Source organism: Taeniopygia guttata, chromosome 28 (genome assembly GCF_048771995.1).
Source record: "Taeniopygia guttata chromosome 28, bTaeGut7.mat, whole genome shotgun sequence".
NCBI classification, from domain to species: Eukaryota; Metazoa; Chordata; class Aves; order Passeriformes; family Estrildidae; genus Taeniopygia; species Taeniopygia guttata.
In genome coordinates, this window is record NC_133053.1 from 5,094,694 (window position 1) to 5,113,869 (window position 19,176).

The 19,176-nt window shown below is 51.0% G+C and overlaps 1 protein-coding gene and 1 long non-coding RNA gene across 2 annotated transcripts; one reads left to right on the top strand and one right to left on the bottom strand.

Annotated features, from left to right (window-relative positions):
• Positions 1-4,913: 4,913 nt before the first annotated feature.
• LOC100231934 (excitatory amino acid transporter 5-like) lies at positions 4,914-13,699 on the bottom strand. Its single transcript, XM_030256678.4, has 9 exons — positions 13,293-13,699; positions 12,576-12,618; positions 11,561-11,783; positions 8,774-8,873; positions 8,336-8,569; positions 6,706-6,900; positions 5,966-6,100; positions 5,157-5,256; positions 4,914-5,051 (listed from the first exon to the last, which is right to left on the bottom strand). The coding sequence occupies exons 1-9, from the start codon at positions 13,499-13,501 to the stop codon at positions 4,914-4,916; spliced, it is 1,377 nt and encodes a 458-aa protein (XP_030112538.4). The 5' UTR covers positions 13,502-13,699.
• LOC140680768 (uncharacterized) lies at positions 6,016-7,948 on the top strand. The gene is made up of 2 exons (XR_012052155.1): positions 6,016-6,152; positions 7,318-7,948. It is a non-coding gene; the product is annotated as an uncharacterized lncRNA (long non-coding RNA).
• Positions 13,700-19,176: the final 5,477 nt, after the last annotated feature.

Here is a 19,176-nt window from a genome sequence, read left to right on the forward strand (position 1 = left end):
TTCTGAGCTAGATCTGGACTGTTAACTCTTGTACAGTTTGCAGTTGGTGCCACGAGCACAGGCACTGCTGTGCCTCGCTGTGTGCTCTGCCCTGGCCTGGGCTGTGGTGTGTGGAGCCCTGGGTGATGGACTGAGCTGCACCTGCCTGCAGGAGGGACTGAAATAATTCATTCAGATCTTCTAGAAAGTTTTATTATCACGTCAGACAAAATTAAGAGTTCTCAAGGAAACTAATACAGTGAATTGGAAAAGGAGAGGCAGAAAACACATCCCCACGGAGGCACTCACTCCTTAGAGGAGCATTTAGTGGAGGTTACATGCTGGGATTCTCATAAAAAACTTACTTGAGCCATATCTATTGTTCAGAGCTACTTTGGAAATCTGGTTTTACTGAGAAACGTGGGGTTTTAATAGATTTGAATAATTGCATTCAAAAATTCTGTGGAAGAGACTTTTCAAAATTATTCTAGAAAACTTGCAGACTAATTTTGAAGTGGTTATTATTTTAAATTAAAAGAGAGCTCTGGGGTGGTTTTCACATCTGTTGTTTCGATTGTATTACACCACATGCTACAGTATTGAGTTATTTTGTTATTTTTTTCAGTTTTAGTAAAACACAAACCGAGGTGCATTGTCATCCAAAGGAAAGATGGCAGCAGTGCTCTGCTGACAGTGCCCTTCCAACTCCATTTATACATCCTAAAGAGGTGTGAAAATAATATAAAAGCAAAAGTCTCTGGTCAAAACTCATCATTTTATAAATTCAGATATGTAAAAATAATTTGTTCTAAGGAAGACAGCCGATGCAGAGAAAAGAACCAATCTGTAGGATTGAAGCAACTTATCCATGGGCTTGCAGGAACAAGCCAATGTCTTTTGAATAAAGTATACACTCAAGTCATTCCGTTCAATGAAAATTCCCTTAAGTTTAATGTTTATGGCCAGTCACATCCTCAAATTCCCAAATACCATTGCAGAAATGTCATTCCCCAGTCAAGGCTCATGTGGCCAACAGGTGGGTTTTCTGCCCGTGTCTAGAAGGTGTCCCAGAGCCAAGGACTGCTTCAACTTTTCCTTTTGCTTAATAACCACAGACCCCATAAATAATTTCCACATGGATTTTAGTTCACCAAAGTAGCCTTCCTTCAATGTTTTTTTTCCTTCAAATTTTTTTTCAGTAAAATAACACTTGTATAACACCCAAATTCCTCCACCCAGATGCTCTCCAACTTTATTATATTACACACAGCAACCATAACTCAGGGATCATTTATATTACCATAGCAGCTGAGATTTTTGTTTGTAAGGAAAACAAGGATTTCCAAGGAAGAAATGCAGGTTTGAGCTTGTGTGCTTCCTGTAGACCAGATTTCTGTGCTGTAGGGTGTGTGCCTTGCATTGCCTGTACTTCTCCAATTGCTTGGAAATAACAGATTTTCAGAGAGAGGCACCTCTTCTTCTTACAGGTGCCGGGGAAAATAGTTTATAATACTTTGTCCAAACGCTCCTGCAGCTCTGGCAGCCTCGGGGCCGGGACCATTCCCTGGGCAGCCTGGGCAGTTCCCCACCTCCCTTGTTTATACCTTTTTTGAGGCTATATAAACAGGTTTGTCAAGCAAGACACCTCAGATTTCCTGATGTGGGACACGTGGAACTTCACCTCCCTCCCATCCTGAATGCAGTTGGTAGAGAATAAAACTCGTCCAGGTGGTGCCCAGGGACTTTGTCTGGACTCTGTTACTTTCTTGTCTTTAGAAATCTCTTGTTCCTCGCCCCTAATGAGTTTGTGTTGCTTTCTACAAAAGCCCTGCTAGCATTTGGGGTTCTGTGGGTGCCACCAGCTCTCAGGGCTGGCACAGGGAGGCTGCTGTTCCTCGTGTCAGTGTTTCCCCAGCAGCAGATTATTGAAAACATGGCTGGGGTTGGGATGGTGCCATCCCAAAGGCATAGTCCGGGACAGTGGGCCCCTCACCAGCTGGGCCATCCCATAAATCTGCTTTGTTTACTTTTCTACAATTTCCACCCTGTTAAGGGTGTTTAGGTGCGTGTCCTGTGCCTGTGTGCAGTGCTGAAGATGGATTGTCCTTGCTGCTTTTCGGTTTTCCCCATCAATAATGATGCCTTCCCTTTACACCAGACCACAAAGAGATTGTCAGAAGCACCTGAATTATTTTTGCCCCGTGTTTTATTCTGTTAGAGGAGCACAGTGATGACAGCCCAGTTTTGAGGCTGCTAGATTCAAAGGTCTCCCTTGCTGTATTTTTCACAAGGACAAGGCTATGTGGACTCCAGCATGACACTTAACCTTATTAGCATCAAAATACTTGCTGCTGATTTCCAAAATCAAAACATCTCTGCTAATGTGAATCTCACATTACAGATAGTAAGAGATATTAGCAACAGGTTGAACAGGGCTTGGACAGGCTGGTCTCGTGGAAGGTGTCCCTGCCCATGGGAGATGAGTTTTAAGTTCCTTTCCAATCCAATCATTCCGAGATTGATAAAACGCAGGACTTGCAGCTCCTGGGGTGAGTTGTACAGGGTGGGATTGGCTTCACCAGCTCTAGATTTATTACTGAGATAGAATACTCCGTTTTTTCAGTAGTAATTTTTTCTTTGTTGCAGTGAGCTCGAGGATGTGCTGTTTAAGTTTTTTAGTGTGACTTGTGGTTTCTGGGCCAGGAGATAAAGTGGTCTGGTATGCAGCAGGCTGAGCCTGAGCAGGCTGCTCATCCTGCAGCCCCAGCACTCACTCAAGGACATTTGCTGTGGATGCTGCATCCTGCCTTTTGTTGTAGGGTTAATTGTGTGCTGTAATATCCAGAGTTCATTAATGAGGAGAGCATGGATGTGAAAAGACTGTCTCTGCTGCCTGTGCTGATGTCTGTGCTGGTTGGCCTGGACTCACCCAGTGAGGGATGTGGGCACTCCATGCACCAGTGACTGACCAGACAAGTCTCATAAATCTTGCCTGTTTAAATTACTGTGTTGCAGGTGCACTGGTGTCTGTCCAGCTGTGTCTGGGATGTGGGTATCTTGCAGATGGATGGGATCTCAGGTCCTGTCCAGAGCTGGGGCTGCCTGGAGCCTCTCCAGAGTTCACCAGCATCTCCCAGGGGGGTTTGGGTGGCTGAGCTCACTCCTGCTATAGAGGAACAACCACAAAGCCCTTCAGAGCCAGTGATGCTGAACCAGCGTGGGATGGATCAACGTGATCATAAATGATATGGGAAGGAGGGAGGGATGTCTGGGGATGCTGCAGAGATTGATTTGAAATGTGATTATTTTGGGTTTGCGAATTATTTGACTGCTTCTTGAAGAGCAGTTGGGCTGTAATGTTTAAGAAGGTATTAATTAACCTCACCAAGGAGAAAGGGTGAAAAAGGCCAAAGTTAGCAGCAGTGTCTCAAGCTTATGTTGCCCAGGATTCTAATTATGTGAAGGCTTTCATAAGTTAAAAGAAGACAATTTTTGTGCAAAAGCTGGTTTATAATATTTAATAGTTTCTGCTTTTCATTTGGCAAAACTGGAATGAATATTTCTTCTAAATTAGAAAAATTTTTATGAGCTCTGACTTCAGCTGGAAAGAATTCTGCACAGAAAATGTTTTCTTTATGTACAGCTGGAGAATAGTTCAGTGATGAGTGGGGGTCTGAGCTGTGTTACGATTCCCAGTTCTATGTCAGGAAAGATCAAGAAGGAGAAAAGGGATGAGCTGACATTTTGAGAGACAAATTCATTCACTGACATGAATGGTTGGTATAAAAGGCTTTTGTGTAGAAGGCTGCTCTGGGAAGCCTGGATTTTAAGGCTGTAATTGCAATCTGAGCTTGGGGACACATCCTTAGCTGGGAAAATCAATGCAGTTGTAATTGGGCCTGGTTAATTAGTTATCTAATTAATAAAACAGCTGTAGAAACAGGTGTACAGCTGGGCCTTCCTTCCTTCCTTCCTTCCTTCCTTCCTTCCTTCCTTCCTTCCTTCCTTCCTTCCTTCCTTCCTTCCTTCCTTCCTTCCTTCCTTCCTTCCTTCCTTCCTTCCTTCCTTCCTTCCTTCCTTCCTTCCTTCCTTCCTTCCTTCCTTCCTTCCTTCCTTCCTTCCTTCCTTCCTTCCTTCCTTCCTTCCTTCCTTCCTTCCTTCCTTCCTTCCTTCCTTCCTTCCTTCCTTCCTTCCTTCCTTCCTTCCTTCCTTCCTTCCTTCCTTCCTTCCTTCCTTCCTTCCTTCCTTCCTTCCTTCCTTCCTTCCTTCCTTCCTTCCTTCCCTCCTTCCTTCCTTCCCTCCTTCCTTCCTTCCCTCCTTCCTGTGGATCCCACTGTCCCTGAGAGGTGCAACAGCTCAGCCATCCTGTGTAACCTGACAGCTGGGAAATCCAGTTATGTCTAACTTGGATTTTGAGCTCTAGACAAAAATTCACTTGATCTTATCTTTTAGATGAAAATGCAGTGGTAAAATAAAAAGCACTGATTAAAAAAAAAAATATCTCTATAATAAGGAAAGCAAAAGCTGCTGGAGCACAGCCTGGCCTCCAGAGAAGAGCTGCTGGCCAGAGGGTTTAGTGTTATGTCCCATTCCTACTGCATTCCCACCAAATCCAGTCTGCCAACACCTGCTCACCTCTCTAGCTTTCAAAAGTATGTGAGCTTGGAAAAATGGGAGTTATAAATCCTTCAAACTCAGCCATTTAAGACAGGGCAGTGAGCTCCCAGCTGTGTCCTCAGGCACAGGGAGGAGCTGGCTCCCTCCCCCAGTGGCAGAGCCATGCTGGGAATCCCACAGTCTTCAAAGGGTAAGAGAGAATTTTCCCACTTTTTGTGCCAAGTAAGGCCTTTATCTTGCAGAGCATCCATATGCGACACTCAAATTGTCAGTGTTTAGCACCAAGATGCCATTTCTGGGAGCAGGAATGCTGTTATCTACACCTGGCAGATGTTGTAATGAACTCCTGTCTGATCCAACAGGGTTTCTTGAGTAATTTCAATCCCATTGTCATTGGGATGCAGGTGTGAGGTCTCTGCAGAAGGAAACTTGTCTGTGTTGCTCACTGGGTTTTGCTGCAAAAAGCAAAGAGCAGAGTTTTAATTTCTGGAGAGAGCAGGTGCCTTGTGCCTGTCCTGCCATGTCCCACGACCCCCTGCCCCCCACCACGCTGCACGTACCTGGGGGGGCTTTGGGGCAAAGTCCTTGTGGCAGACGTGTGCGATGATGCCAGCAGCCAGCGCGTCACCGAGCACGTTGGTCATCGTTCGAAGTCGGTCCCTGCCGGGAGACAGTGCCAGGATCAGGGGACGGCCTCAGTAGGGGTGCTGGTGGCTTTGGAACACATCAGCCCCATCCTGACTGTCCCTCCCACTGGTGTTGGTTTTGGAAACGGTCCCTGTGTGAGCTCCATGCTGGGGCAGCATCTGTCTCCCTGCCAGTGCCTCCTCCCAAAGTGGGACAGCCACTGTTGTGCCTCAGCAGGTCACAGAGCTCCTTGAGATGCCTCTCGAGGAGAAATTCTGTAGATCCAGCCACCGCTCCTCTCTGGTCTACTCAGGCACCTCTCATACTAGTAGAAGGTGCCAGCAGTGCTGGATACCCTGTGATGCTGAAAGGTTGAGCTGGTGGTGTGTTAACCTTCCTTTGTTTGGGGAAAGAAAAAAGGGGGAGGGAAAGAGAAAAGCAGCCTTGATATTTGGCACTGTTCCCTCTTTTTCCCTGGGGGGCTGGAAAGTACAAACCAGCCACCCACATGTCACCTCCCTAACTCAGCATCTGCTCTGTGGTTTCTCACCTAACGACTCACTTTGTTCTTATCTTAGTACTTTAGAGTGGCACATTTCACAAGCTGTGAGTTTATTTGTCTGTGACAAGTGTAATCCAGCATCAGTTTCTGTCCTGAGAGCAGTCTGGTTTCATCCATCAAGATGAAGATACATGAATTGACCCAGGGCACTGCCCAAGCAGTGGCCTGCAGAGCACTTACAGAGCCCAGTCAACGGCGATGATGAGGGTGATGTCCTCGGTGGGCAGCCCCACGGAGGTGAGCACGATGACCATGGTGACGAGCCCGGACTGGGGGATGCCAGCGGCCCCGATGCTGGCTGCCGAGGCCGTGATGCTGCAGAGAGAGGGCGGCTGTGCAATTCAAACCAGCGTGTTCACATGGCAAAGTAAGTTATTGCTGTGGGGAAGGACTGGATTGCATCTGACATCCTCCACCTTTCTGCTCCCAGGCGCTGTCACAAATTCTCCTGCACCCAGCAGGGCTGGCAGCGGGTGCTCTGTGCTCCCCCCTGCCTCCAGGGTAGGGACTTCCTCATTAAAATTACTAAACATTCGCAAATATACTTAATTATTATTTAGTTAAATGCTTTATTTCCCTGCTTATAAAACGAGAATATCTCATTCCTGAAAGGCAGTAAATTACACCTGCACAAATCCTTCTGTGCTCAGCCCTGCAGTGCTGACCTGCTCCAGCCACATGCCTGTGCAGCTAGGCTTTTCCCTACAGGCAAAGTCCTCGACTTGCAGCAGATTCGTGGCTGCAGAGCCAGCCCAGCTTTCCCTGGCACACAGCACAGGGACTGGGACATGCTGCCCCCTCCCCTGCTCACTCTGTGTATTAACAAGATCTCTGCAAACAGGAAAAATGCAAGAGGTTGTCCTAATGTCCATAAATAGGAATAGAGCGAAATAATCTGGCTGCTGCAGAGAAACAGTTACCTTATAGTTATAATTTGTCCCAAATCCAGCTCATACTCGTTGACCTGGGCGATGAAGATGGCAGCGACGGCCTCGTAGAGCGCGGTGCCGTCCATGTTGATGGTGGCCCCGACGGGCAGCACGAAGCGCGCCACGCGCCTGTCGATGCCGTTGTTCTCCAGGAGACACTTGAGCGTGATGGGCAGGGTGGCTGAGCTGCAGGACAAGAAACCAGCAGTAATGCTGTTTGTGTTGAGCTTTGTAAGCTGGAGTCGGTGTGATGGGACAGGAATACCAGCCCTCCTGGGGCAGATGCCACTGAGAGTCTCTTCAGCTTTCACCACCCGGGGAATAGACATTATCACCCAAGTGAGCTGCAGGCTGAGAGAGAAAATGTCAGAATGTCATTTCAGTGGCTGAAGGCACCAGTTTAACCACCTGTGTGCCATGGCTGCAGCTCTCTTGCCCATCCCTGGTGCCCATGTTGATCCTGCAGCACCTCCTGGGGCATGGGACTGTGTGTGCCAGCAGTGGCTGTGCTGGGGTCCAGCCAGACCCCGTCCTCACCTGTCTCCTCCATGTGGGATGTCTGCCTCAGCTTCTGCAGCCCTGACCTCTCTTGTTTCTGTCTAGCCTGAAGATGACAACTGTCCCACAGGAACTGGGATGAGGAATGGAGGAAGAAGAACAGGTTGAAGAAAGGAAACCACAGAAAAGAAGTCCATGGGATTGCAACAGACTCTTGGAAGTGGAGAGTGCATTTGGGAAGGGCTCTGGATGCAGAGCAATGGCCCCAGCCCTCAGACCTGGGGCTGGGACGAAGGAGCAGGGTGTTCTCTCTGGGACAGTTCTCCCTCAGCTGGCTGCAGGAGAAGCCTGGTGGAGACAGAGCTGGAGATCCAGTTCAGGAGGAGACCAGGTTATTAGGAGTTGCAGAAGCAGCAGTGGACATTGGAGAAGGGAGGCAGAGTACAGGTGGTATTTTTGGGATTATGTGAAGAAGCAACAGAGAGGCCAGAAAAACCCTTTCCCTGGTCAAATGTGTTCCAGGAAAATGTTTGAATTTGTGTGTCTTCTGGAAAGGATAGTAGTTTGTAGTGTGAAGTCTTTTTCATTGTTATAAGGAATGTATTTCAATGAAAATAGAATAATAGATAAATATAAAATTATTAAAATCTCTTCAAAGTAGGCAAGATTTTTCTGTGGATGAACTTGGGATACACTGTAACTGATTTTAGATTGTCAGTAAAGTGTTCCAAAGTGCTTTTGGTGTTTTCAATTACATTCCAGGGTTGTAACCCCATGCAGTTTATAAAGCACCTACAACAGTCCTAGTTTGAATTAATGGAAAGAAAACTGCAGCAATCGAATGAAGTGTGCACACAGGCACAAAAACATTGCTGGTTTGCTCTGGGAAAACCCTGGCAGAGGGTGACTGGAAGAGCACCACAAGCTGCCCAGGTCGGCTAACTAGGGCAGGGCCAAGCATCTGCTTCCTGCTAAAACCAGGAGCATTCCCATTTCAAACAGTGCTGCAGCACAGTTTTCCTTTGAGTTACCTGTCCCCCCAGAGCTCAGCTGGCCAGACACAGCCATGTCTCCCTTGCTAAACCAGATCCCTGCTCTGCAGGTTCCAGCCATGCTTTCCTACCTGGAGGATGTAGCTAAGGCGATCAGCAAGGCTTGGAGTATCCCCTGAATAAAAGCAAAGGGGTTTTTCTTGGTGATGAGCACAAAAAGCAGAGGTAGGAGGATGATTCCATGGAAGGCAAGCCCTGATACTACTGTAATGACATACAGTCCCAGCTTCTGTCCAATAACCGATGGATCTTCCATCTCCAAGATCTTTCCAGCTATGAGAAATACGATGCCAAAGGGGAAGTACCTGTGAAAAATAAGCATAAAAAATGATGAGGGTGCAGCAATCACTATAGCACTGCAGGTTAGAAATGGCAGTGGTTGGTACTGTGCAGTACAATTCTACAAAAAATTCAGTGCTCACAGCAGACACTTGCAGATGTGTAACCAGATAGAAGGAAAGAAAATCAATCAATCAATCAATCAATCAATCAATCAAAACCAGTTTTACCAAACGGCCATCGAGACAATTTTCATAACTGCTTCGTTCAGACACTGGCACACGTTAACCAGCGGGGCTCCTCGCTCGCCCATTTTCCCCAGGAGAAGTCCTGCAAGCAAGCACAGCACGTTACTTTACTTGGGAGCACCACGGGAGCAGCACCTGACAGGCCAAGTGTCTCGAGGGTCTGGTGGCCACAGAATGGGGGTCACCAGGAAAAACCTGATTTAGTTCTGCTCTTACGAGTCAGAGCCATTCTCTGTTCCCAGCAAACACAAGCATCTGGCCTTTGCTCACAAAGCCCCACCAGACCCAAATCCAGGATTTGGACTCTTCCTTGCACAGAAAACAGATAAACTTCACTGCTGCTCAGTGCTGGAAGAGTAATTTCCTGGGGTGGATAAACTGTGGATTAGCTGGATTAGGTGGATATCTGGATTGCTATTTGATAATACAAGAATAATGAACTCTAGAAATAAAAATGGAATTCGTTTAAGGATAAGGTGTGGTAGGGCTCTCTGTAGCTGAGGATGTGATGCTGTGCTGCATCCCTGCCCTGCTGTGCAGTGAAAGGGGCCGTGGCTGCCCCAGGGACTGAGCAGTGCCAGGTCCCACGCCTGGATCCCTCACGGGCCGGGCTGTTGGGTGTTGGTGGCTCACAGGCTGTGCCATGGTGTGACACACATGTGGCTGTACAGTGTGATGTCAGGAAGGATCTGAGTGAGTTGCTTAGATACAGGCATTAAGCCTTCTCTCCTAAGTCTGTTTTTTTCCTTTGATGTTGTTGCATTAACCCAATCCAGCCTAATTCTCTGTTGAAGGAATACCAGAGCAGAAATACAGGCTATGGTTTGAATGGTTAGAAGGGTTATGGTGCTGTCCTGTCTGCCAGTGCTAAACCCCATTGCTTTCACTGGCTGGGAGGCTTTCCAGGAGCCCAGCAAGCAAAGGGGAAAGGAACCTTTGAGCATTTGCCCATCTTGTTTCCAGCTTGGTGCAAGTCTTTCTTCCTGTGTTGGCTAAAATTAATTTTGAAGCACTATGCAGGTGTCTGTTTTATCTTGGAAAATAAGAATATAAACAGGATCTTGTCCTGCTTATCCCTCTTCAATCTTCAGGGCTGAGGACTCCAAGAGGCCCTTGGTTGGTGGTCGGAACTCTTGCCTTGCTCAAAAGAGACATGAGGTGGGGTCACATTTGCCAGAAATGAGACAAGGCTTGGCATGTTTAAATCTCAGCTCTGTGGACATCCATCCAGTATTTGGTAGCCACAACAGCTATTTTGGAAGAAAGTAATTTCTCTTCAAGTCCTACAGAACTGATTTGGGAGACATGGCCCAAGTACACAGATTCCTGCAAGGATCTTGAAAGCTCTGCCCTCTCATGGGTTTCAAAAGCAACAGAGGGGCCCCCAGTGACAGTGAAGAGCTGTCAGAGCTGGGGTAGCTGTGTGGGGTCACCCCTCACAGCAAAGTCACTCCGGGTACCCAGTGGCTGCAGGGATGCCTCTGTCTCAGCCCCACGAGCTGCCTGGTTTGGTGCTGGACACAAATACTGTGCTGGGAGCTCGACAGCTCCCACCTGCCCCACCTCGCTGCACGGAGGAGCTGATCCCTATTTCCCAAGGCATGGGGCTGTGGTGCCTGTCCCTCTCCTGTTTTCTCCAGGCAAACTCAGTTCAGCCTCTCCTCGTAAGGAAAGCCCCTGTGGGTGTATGAATGCCCTGTACCAAGCTGCCTGTGCCTGGTGCAGGTGATGCTGTGCCAGTCTGGGGAGCTCTAATCCTGGGCAAACGTGGGAAATGCAGCTGGTGGCTGGGGCTGGCTCAGGTGATCTCCCACTGCCTCCTGACTCTGACTGATCCCACTCCCACGCTGGAGGGGTTGTGGAGTGTCATCTTAGAAGAGAAAAGCAGCTTCTCCTTGCAGGTTTGTCAGGGCTGGAGGGGGCACGTGTCCTGTGGGCAGGAGCTCAGCAGCTTTGCTGGGTGTCCAAGGTGCAGAGGCTGGTGGTTGCTGGGACAGGAGATTGCCAGAGGCACTTCTCTGGCTGTAGGGATCTGTCAGTGGCTCTGGCTCTGCCCAGTCTCCCTGTGGCCACCTCCTCTGAGGTCTCACATTTGGAACTGGCTCCTGCTCGTGGCTCTGACTGCAGTCCAGCGCACTCCTGTGCTGTGCTGGCTGTGCTGCCTCCACACCTCAAATCTTCTAATTGGCTTTTTGGTTCCTTATACACAAAGTTCAAGCTCCTTGCCCTCACCTCTTAATCTACTCATAATCCTTCCACCATGCTCATCTCAGTGCCTCCTACTCTTTTCCCTTCCTGATCCCTCCTCCCTCCCTTTCTCCCTCAGCCTTGCACCTGTGTCCTCTTCTGCTTTGAGGCAGCTTCAAGTTCCTCCTTTCAATGACTTTCTCCCCTTTAAACCTCCTCTCTTGCACGTGTCTCTCCCCATCCTCTGCTCCTTCCTTCCCCAAAATTGCTGCCAAGCCCCTTTTCCACACAGGACTGCAAGCTGTTCAGTGCAGGATGCTGCCCTACCTCCTTCAGAAAGTCCTGTTGGGAATCCTCATCTATTTGTAATAGCCCCAAATCTGACCCTGCTGGGACATCCTGCCTGCTCAGGGGCTGAGCACTCAGCGTGAAGGGTTTGGGGCTGTGTGGTGAGCTGTGTCCCAGGCAGCCTCTGCAAAATTACCTCACTTCAGACTACATTCAAAGGAATCCCCAGTTTATGTAATGGTTTGAAGCCCCTCAGGACCCGCACGTGGGCTGTGAAGGAAGTACAACAGGTACCTATGGTTGCTGAGAAGATGACAATGCCCAGGACATTCATCTCATTGCTGGTCCCAGCCAGGGTCCTGTAGGTCATCTCGGGTGATGGTGTCAGCTCAAGGAACACAGGCCGATGGATTTCAGGGTTTTTGTCATCAGGTGCAAAGTAAATAAAATTGACAGGTTTTCCTGGGATCTTTGGAAAAGCAGGAGACTTCACCACCGGGACAAGAACAGTTCGGTACTGGAACAGAAGCAGAGACAGAGGTTAGTGTGCTGCTGGCATCAGCTCCATGCTGCTCTCAACACTCAGGCCAAGCCAGCCCTAGGCTGGGTGCTCCTGGAGGTCAAAGGTTTGGTTTTCAGGCAGTAAAAGGCTGCTGGGAACAAGGAGTGAGAGTCAGGCAAGGGGAGCTGTGGCTGTTTGCTGCAAGGCTGCAGAGCAGACTCATGGTGTTAGTGACCCGGGTCCCTGTGGGATGCCAGCACAGCACTGGGGCCCCTCTGTCCCTCCATCGCTCCTCCTGGGAGCTTTACTAATGCTTACCCAGTGCCAGGAGTTTGCTTCTTTCCCCTGTCCTTCCAGCCTACCTGGCCACTCCATCTGTTCCCTTTGACCACTCTACTTTCTCTCAGGCGTCCCTTCTTTGTGTCCCTTCCTTGTGTCCCTTCCTTGTGTCCCTTCTTTGTGTCCCTTCTTTGTGTCCCTTCCTTGTGTCCCTTCCTTGTGTCCCTTTCCCTGCCCGCTGCCGCCTCCCGCCATGGCTGCCACTCCCCAGGGATTAAAAAGCTGCTGCAGAGGAGCAGGATCTGAGGGATGTGCGCTGCTTCCTCTGCAGGCAGAGAGCAGCACGGGGGTCCCTGTGAGCTTGTGCCCACCCCAGCACCCTCCTACCTTCAGCTGCCTGCCTGGGTGAGTGTGGGGGGATGCAGAGGAAGGGAAGGGGCTCTGTCCAGGCTGTGGGTGGGCAAAGACACAGCCCCTGAGGAGCTGAGCACCATCCTGGCTGCACACAGAGGGGTCAGGGGAACTCACCTGCTGGAACGAAGCTTCCACCAGGTTAGAAGGAAACATGTTTCTGTAAGAGACCAATGACACAGGGTTAAAGTGAGTTATGAGAGCATAGGGAGCATCCTGGGAAGCATTTCTGGTGGGCACAATGTCTGCAAGAGGACATGAAAGCCTCTTGCAGGCAAACAGCTTATGCCAGCTGTGCAAGCTGAGAGCACAGAAAGGCTGGAGGTGAATGCAAAGCAGGACTGAGAACCATGTGGAAATGGGTTTGGTGGAAAGGCTGAGCCTGGGATAGACATCTGCCATCTGCAGCCCCCTGCTGAGAGCCTGGTCCAGTAGCCCCAAAAATGGAGCTTCTCCCCCAGCCCCTGGGTATTTGCTGCAACCCCTCCCCAAGTAACTTCATCCACTGCCTTAACCCAGCTTGGGCCAGCTCTGGGCTTGGCATGGCCCAGCTGGGGCTGCAGAGGAGAATCCAAACCTTACAGAGAACACGGCTCTGTCTGATCTCTGCTGCAGTGCAGTTCTTTGCTGATGGCTTTGGGAGAGCAGTGGCAGTGTGGCCAGAGGGGCACGGGTGAGGAGAAATGAACCCTGTGTTGCTGGGCTTGGAGGTACCAGCACCTGGCCAGCGGTTCTCCTGTTCCCTTTGAGATCTCAGGGTCTTCTGAGACCTCAAAACCTTCTGGGAAGATTTTGTTATCACAGCCTTGGCTCTGCTGAATTCCTGTGACACACCTGATTAAATCCAGTAATGCGTCAGCAGAGCTGAGCACCACCTTCCGCACAGAGTAGTTGTCCTTCTGGGCAGCTGCACCAGGATGGATGCTGACCACCAGGATGATCCCCACAGTCACTGCCATGAAGGTTGTCCAAAGGTAGTAGGTGATGGTGATCACCCCCATCTTCCCGCAGGCCTTGGAGTCCATGGTGGCCAGCCCAGACATGAGGCTGCAGCACAGAACAGAGTGGTCACTGCCTGCTCCCCACACTGCACAAGATGCACCTGATGGGCAGAATCTCCAGGGTGGGAAGGGTTTTCACAGGTTTTTTAAACGAAACTCTAAGGGCATCACTGAGCTCTTGCACCCAGGAAGAGCTTGTGACAACCCAAGCTGAGCTGTGAAGGGCAGGAGACACCTCCAGGCCCCTTCTCAAGGTCTGGCTGTGTTTTCTGTTTTCTGTGAGGGTTAGGAAGTTTCTATTTTTACTGTAATTTTACATTTAATAACTGATGCTGCCCTTTTTCATGAGATCCTGTTATATCTCCATCACCTCGTGCCGCTGCTATGTGTCATTGTGAGGAGCAAGGGAAGGTACCAGCAAGGTTCATCAAATCCTGGTGGAGATGGACTCCATGCCCCCAGGAGAGGCCTGCAGGTTCAGATTTCATGCACATGTAAGCTTTCCTAAGAAGTAACCCATAAGCTACTTCTCAGCAAAACTGGGCTAAAAATAGAGAGGGCATCACAGGCTGCCCCACAGGGAGAGCACGCTGCTGGTGGGACAGGTTTGGTACAGGACTGGGTTTGCTGAGGCCACTCACTTGGGAGGAACTGCTGACATTCTCAAGGACAGAGAGGCCCCACAGGGAGACACTGACAAGTGTGAGGATTGGGAAATCCCCAGCCCTGTGATGTTTAATGTGCTGGTTGCTGCCCTGGGAAAGGGCAGCCCTGGATGCAGGGACAGACTGGGAATGAGATGCTGGAGAGCAGCACCGTGGGAAGGCACCTGGGGGTCCTGGTCAGTGGCAAGTTGGATCTGAGTCACCGCTGGGTCCTGGCAGCCCAAAGGGCCGCCCTGTCCTGGGGGCAGCAGGCCAGGGAGGGATTGTCCCACTCTGCTCTGCCCTGGGGCAGCCTCAGCTCCAGTGCTGGGGGCACTTTGGGCACCACAAGGTCAGAAGGATCCAAAGCTGCTGGAGAGTGTCCCAAGGAGGGACACGGAGCTGGGGAAGGTCTGAGGAGCGGCTGAGGGCACTTGGCTGGTTCAGCTGGAGCACAGGAGATGAGGGGAGGCTCCTCGGGGGCTGCAGCTCCTCCCGAGGGGAGGCAGAGGGGCAGGGGCTGAGCTCTGCTCTGGGACAGCTCCTGGAGCCCAGCAAGGGCTGGAGCTGTGCCAGGCCTTGGCATGGAGCTCAGGGAAAGGTTCTTCCCCCCGAGGGTGCTGGCACTGCCCAGGCTCCCCAGGGAATGGTCCCGGCCCCGAGGCTGCCAGAGCTGCAGGAGCGTTTGGACAGCGCTCTCAGGGCTGCTCAGGGTGGGGGTGTTGGGGGGTCTGGGCAGGGACAGGGGCTGGGCTGATGATCCCTGAGGGTCCCTTCCAGCTCAGGATATTCCAAGATTCTATGAAATGTGAGTGTTTGAGAGCTGCTGTGTACCCCCCATGCATACAGACCCACACTGAGCCTCTCCAGACCCCAGCCAAACCCTGACCCTGAGACAGGACACGACTGAAGGCTGCAGGGTCAGTGCCAGCCTTGGGGACACACAGGGTGGCTGAGGTGGTGGTCAGCCCATGGATCCCATTCAGCAGCCACACGTCCAGGAGGAGAAGGGCCTTGGAAACTCAAGAGAGTCCAGAAAAGCAATATTGGCATATATTGGCATAGGTGGTGCTTTCCAGCTTGGGGCTTGGGGATCTCCAGAGCTCCATCCCAGAGCACACCAAGTCCCCTCTGGGATGGTGCACAGAGGGAAGACACCACCATCGTTCACCTGGTTCAATCCAACATGAAAGAAAACTCCCAGGAGGCTCTGCAGACCCTGAACCCACAGACAGCAGAGTGATCAGAGGAGACCACTCAGCAACTGAGTTGGAGGGAGGGCTGAAAGCAAAGGGAAACCCTCAGGCACCTCAGAGAGGGATGGGAGGTACAGACCTCTGTACAAGGGCTGGTACTCAACAGGTCAAGAGTGGCCAGGATAGAGACCACTCTGTTCTCAGAAATGAACCAGAGGCAAATGGGACAACAAGCAAACTCTGACAAACAACAGAGAAAAGACACACCCTCGAGGGAACATGGACTTGATCATTTGTGTGTGTCTGATGAGCACATGCCAACATATTGTTTGCAATACGTTAATCCATACAAGGTTTTCAAGAACTTGCTTAGACCCCAGTAGGAGTGCTGGCTCTGTTCCTTATTTCTAGGTCTGTATGGGCCAATAAAATGAGGATTGCAAACACAAGACACAGTACTGGGGAATGCTCATGATTTTTTACCTGAACTTTCTCAAATCCCTCTAAGAGAATCTGCTTTGAGGTTAAACAGCGCATCACAACTGCCCACAGATGGTCCTGGCATCACCAGCTGCCCAAAAGAAGGGAAATACCCAGCCAGTGCAGGTATCTGAGATGAGTGCAAGTGCCTGCCTCCAGATGAGGATTTGTCCCAGACTGTTGCTGGGAAATCATGGGGTTTGATGGACACCAAGCCATCTGCTTGACTGCCAGCTCTTGGAGCCAGGATTATTCTCACCCCATGCAGTTTTGGGGTTATCTCCTCCATGGGGGGGTCACAGTGTGATCTTTTCAATGTGATGGAAAGATGGCCCTTTAGAGCAGAAGGTGGTGTCTTACCTGGAGGTGATCAAGGGCAGGATCAGCATCTTCAGCATCCTCATGAGGAGCTCTCCAGGAAAGGAAAAATACTGCTTCTCCTGCACATAGAGCAGAGCATGTGTCAGGTAAATGATTATGGGCTAAGGGCCCAAACTTGATCAATCTGCCTTTTTCCCAACCAGACCCAGCTCTGAGCTTGGTTCTGAACTGGCAGCCACTCCTTGAGGCACTCCATGATGCCATTTCTCTACTGTCCCTTACTGGGAGTTGGCTCAGGGATGGGGAATCCTGGCCACATGGCAAACCTGGCTGCAAACAAGGAGGAGCATGTGGGGCTGTCCCCTGCCAGAAACATTCTTGGTTCTGTAGCCTTCTAGGGAATGGTTCACATGGCCCCACCACTGGTTCCTCCCAAAAGTCATTGCACTCATTATCAGGTAGCAGAGGCTTGGCTGCATCTGATTTGGGGCAAAAGTGCCCCAAAGCTGTGGGCAGCAACAAAAGGTGGGAATTATCTCGTGGCTGCAGGTGGAAAAGACGAGCTCAGGGAGAGCCCAGGTGTCTGACCCATCCATGGGACAACTTTAGTGCCATGGCACCTCTCCACCCGCTACAACCCTCATGTGGACATGGGGAAGGGCTGCAGGGACATCTCCCAAACTCTGGATCCCTCAGCCATGACTAAGGGGAGAGTGAGGGGTCTGTGGGACCAGCAGCCTGGTCAGTATCCCTCCTTCCCTCTATCCTATATCTACCCACCATCCATCCATCATCCATCCAACCATCCCTCCCTCCCTCCATCCATCATCCATCCCTCCATCATCCATCCATCCATCCATCCATCCATCCCCCATCCATCCATCCCTCCATCCATCCATCATCCATCCATCCATCCATCCATCCATCCATCCATCCATCCCTCCATCCATCCATCCATCCATCCCCCATCCATCCATCCATCCATCCATCCATCCATCCATCCATCCATCATCCATCCATCCATCCATCCATCCATCCATCCATCCATCCATCATCCATCCATCCATCCATCATCCATCCATCATCCATCCATCATCCATCCATCCATCATCCATCCATCCATCCATCCATCCATCCATCCATCCATCATCCATCCATCCATCATCCATCCATCCATCCATCCATCCTCCATCCATCATCCATCCATCCATCCATCATCCATCCATCCATCATCCATCCATCCATCCATCATCCATCCATCCATCCATCCATCCATCCATCCATCATCCATCCATCCATCCATCCATCTTCTCTCCCTCCATCCCTGATCCCCCCATTTCACTGTGCCACTGTAGAGGTGTCAGGGAGGGATCTGAGCTGTCTCCAAGACAAGAAGCCACCACCTGATGCTGGGGCTTTCAGAGGTGCCAAGGAGCTGCTCAATTGCTCCCCTGTGCTGCCCCTGCACTGTCCCAGTGTGTGACCTGGACATGGCTGATGTCCCCAGGGAGCGGAGCTGCGATGGGCCAGATCTGAACAGCATCTCTTTGCCAGGGGTTCTCTCAGCTTTGTGACACTTTCCCATTGCAAGGAGGAAAGCAGGGACTGGCCACCTCTCCAGCTCTCCTCCACAGTTTGTGACAGAAGTCTCTAGTGGGGACAGTCTCTAGTGGCTGCCAGGCCCACAGCAGAGCTGTGGCAACAGGGCAGGATGGGCTGGAGCAGAGGTGATGCGTGGCAGGATGAGGGGCTGGAGCCCCAGGACTCTGCCAGCGTCATGCCCACCATGGTGGCTGCTGGGCTCTCAGGGGTGTATGCACTGGGATGCAGGGAGATTACACCCAGCTTCAATTAAGTAACGAGATCATCCCTGCCACGCTGATGCTGAAGGGCCTAATTGAAATGACAAGACTTTTCTAAATCCTAATGGGCAACACAGGGATGTTCCAGCATCGGCCGAGCTCTCCCGGAGCAGCATTCCCCTCCTGGGCCCAGCAGACTGGCTGAGGATCAGGGCTGAGCTGGCCCAGCTGCCCCAAGTCAGAGATCTCAGCTCGGCCCGTTCTGCAGCACGGTGCTCCTGCTGAGCCAACTGTGCCCTTCTCATGTGTGCTCTCCAATGCATTTGTCTCCAAGGCTCCTCAAAGGAAGGTGACTCCTCAAAGAGCTCCAGGCTCCTCACCAGTCCTTTATTTATTTGCTGAGTCCTCCCCAGAGCATGGAAATGTGCTTTGATTGCACACAGCTGGGGAGACTAATGGGCTGACCCCATCCCTTGGAGCCCATCCCTCTAACCCCATCCCTCTAACCCCATCCCCTGGACCTCCTCCCTCAGATCCCAACGCTGCTGGTGCTGTTGGGGGGAGCCCATTTACTGAGCATACAGCCCCTGAGTAAACATTCCCCCCTTTCCCATCCTCCTCCCAACTCGAGTTCCTGCAGCCCCATGGAGTCCAACTCAGAGCTCCCCACTCTCATTGGAGGGAGGTAAGATTTGTCCTATAGCTTGGGCATTTGTTGGCACTTTCTTGGGGAAAAAAAAAAGAAAAAAAAGAAAACAGAAAAAAGTCATGGGCACAAACGTGCCTTGAGGTGGTTTTCTTGGGCAGGTCTCTTTGCTTTTGGGGCTGTGCCCATCTGGGACCCTTACTTGGACACCAGGGCTCGCCCCCTGCCCCACTCCATGCCCCTCACTCCCATCTCTATCCCAGCCAGGCTTACCAGGTCCGTCAGCTCCAGCGCCCGCAGCAGGAACCCCAGGAGGCATCCAGTGACCACCGACAGCATCGAGAGAGTCAAGAGGCCATTTTTGTACCAAAAAGCTCGTGCCCACTTCCAGAGGCGCAGGAGGGCCGTGGACAGTGAGTGCAGCACAGCTCTTCTGACCCACTCCCACATGGTTGTCCTCAGCCACCCAGATGATGCCCCTGGGAGCAGCTCCCAGCCCCACTCATGGCCGTGGGCCCCGCGGTGCCAGTGGACCCCTGCTCTGTGCCAGGAGCTGAGTGTGCTGCTGGTTAATCCCCACAACCAAAAGCTTCAGGGATATTTGGGAGCCTTTCCCATAATGGAAAGT

Bases quoted from the DNA above. Each gene is read 5' to 3' on its own strand.
- LOC100231934 (XM_030256678.4), bottom strand. From the start codon at position 13,501: ATGTCTGGGCTGGCCACCATGGACTCCAAGGCCTGCGGGAAGATGGGG. The intron at 8,874-11,560 runs GTACCTGTTGTA...GCTTGCTTGCAG, and splicing joins CATCTTCTCAGCAACCATAG to GACTTCTCCTGGGGAAAATG. The intron at 6,101-6,705 runs GTAACTGTTTCT...CTCTCTCTGCAG, and splicing joins GGACAAATTATAACTATAAG to CATCACGGCCTCGGCAGCCA.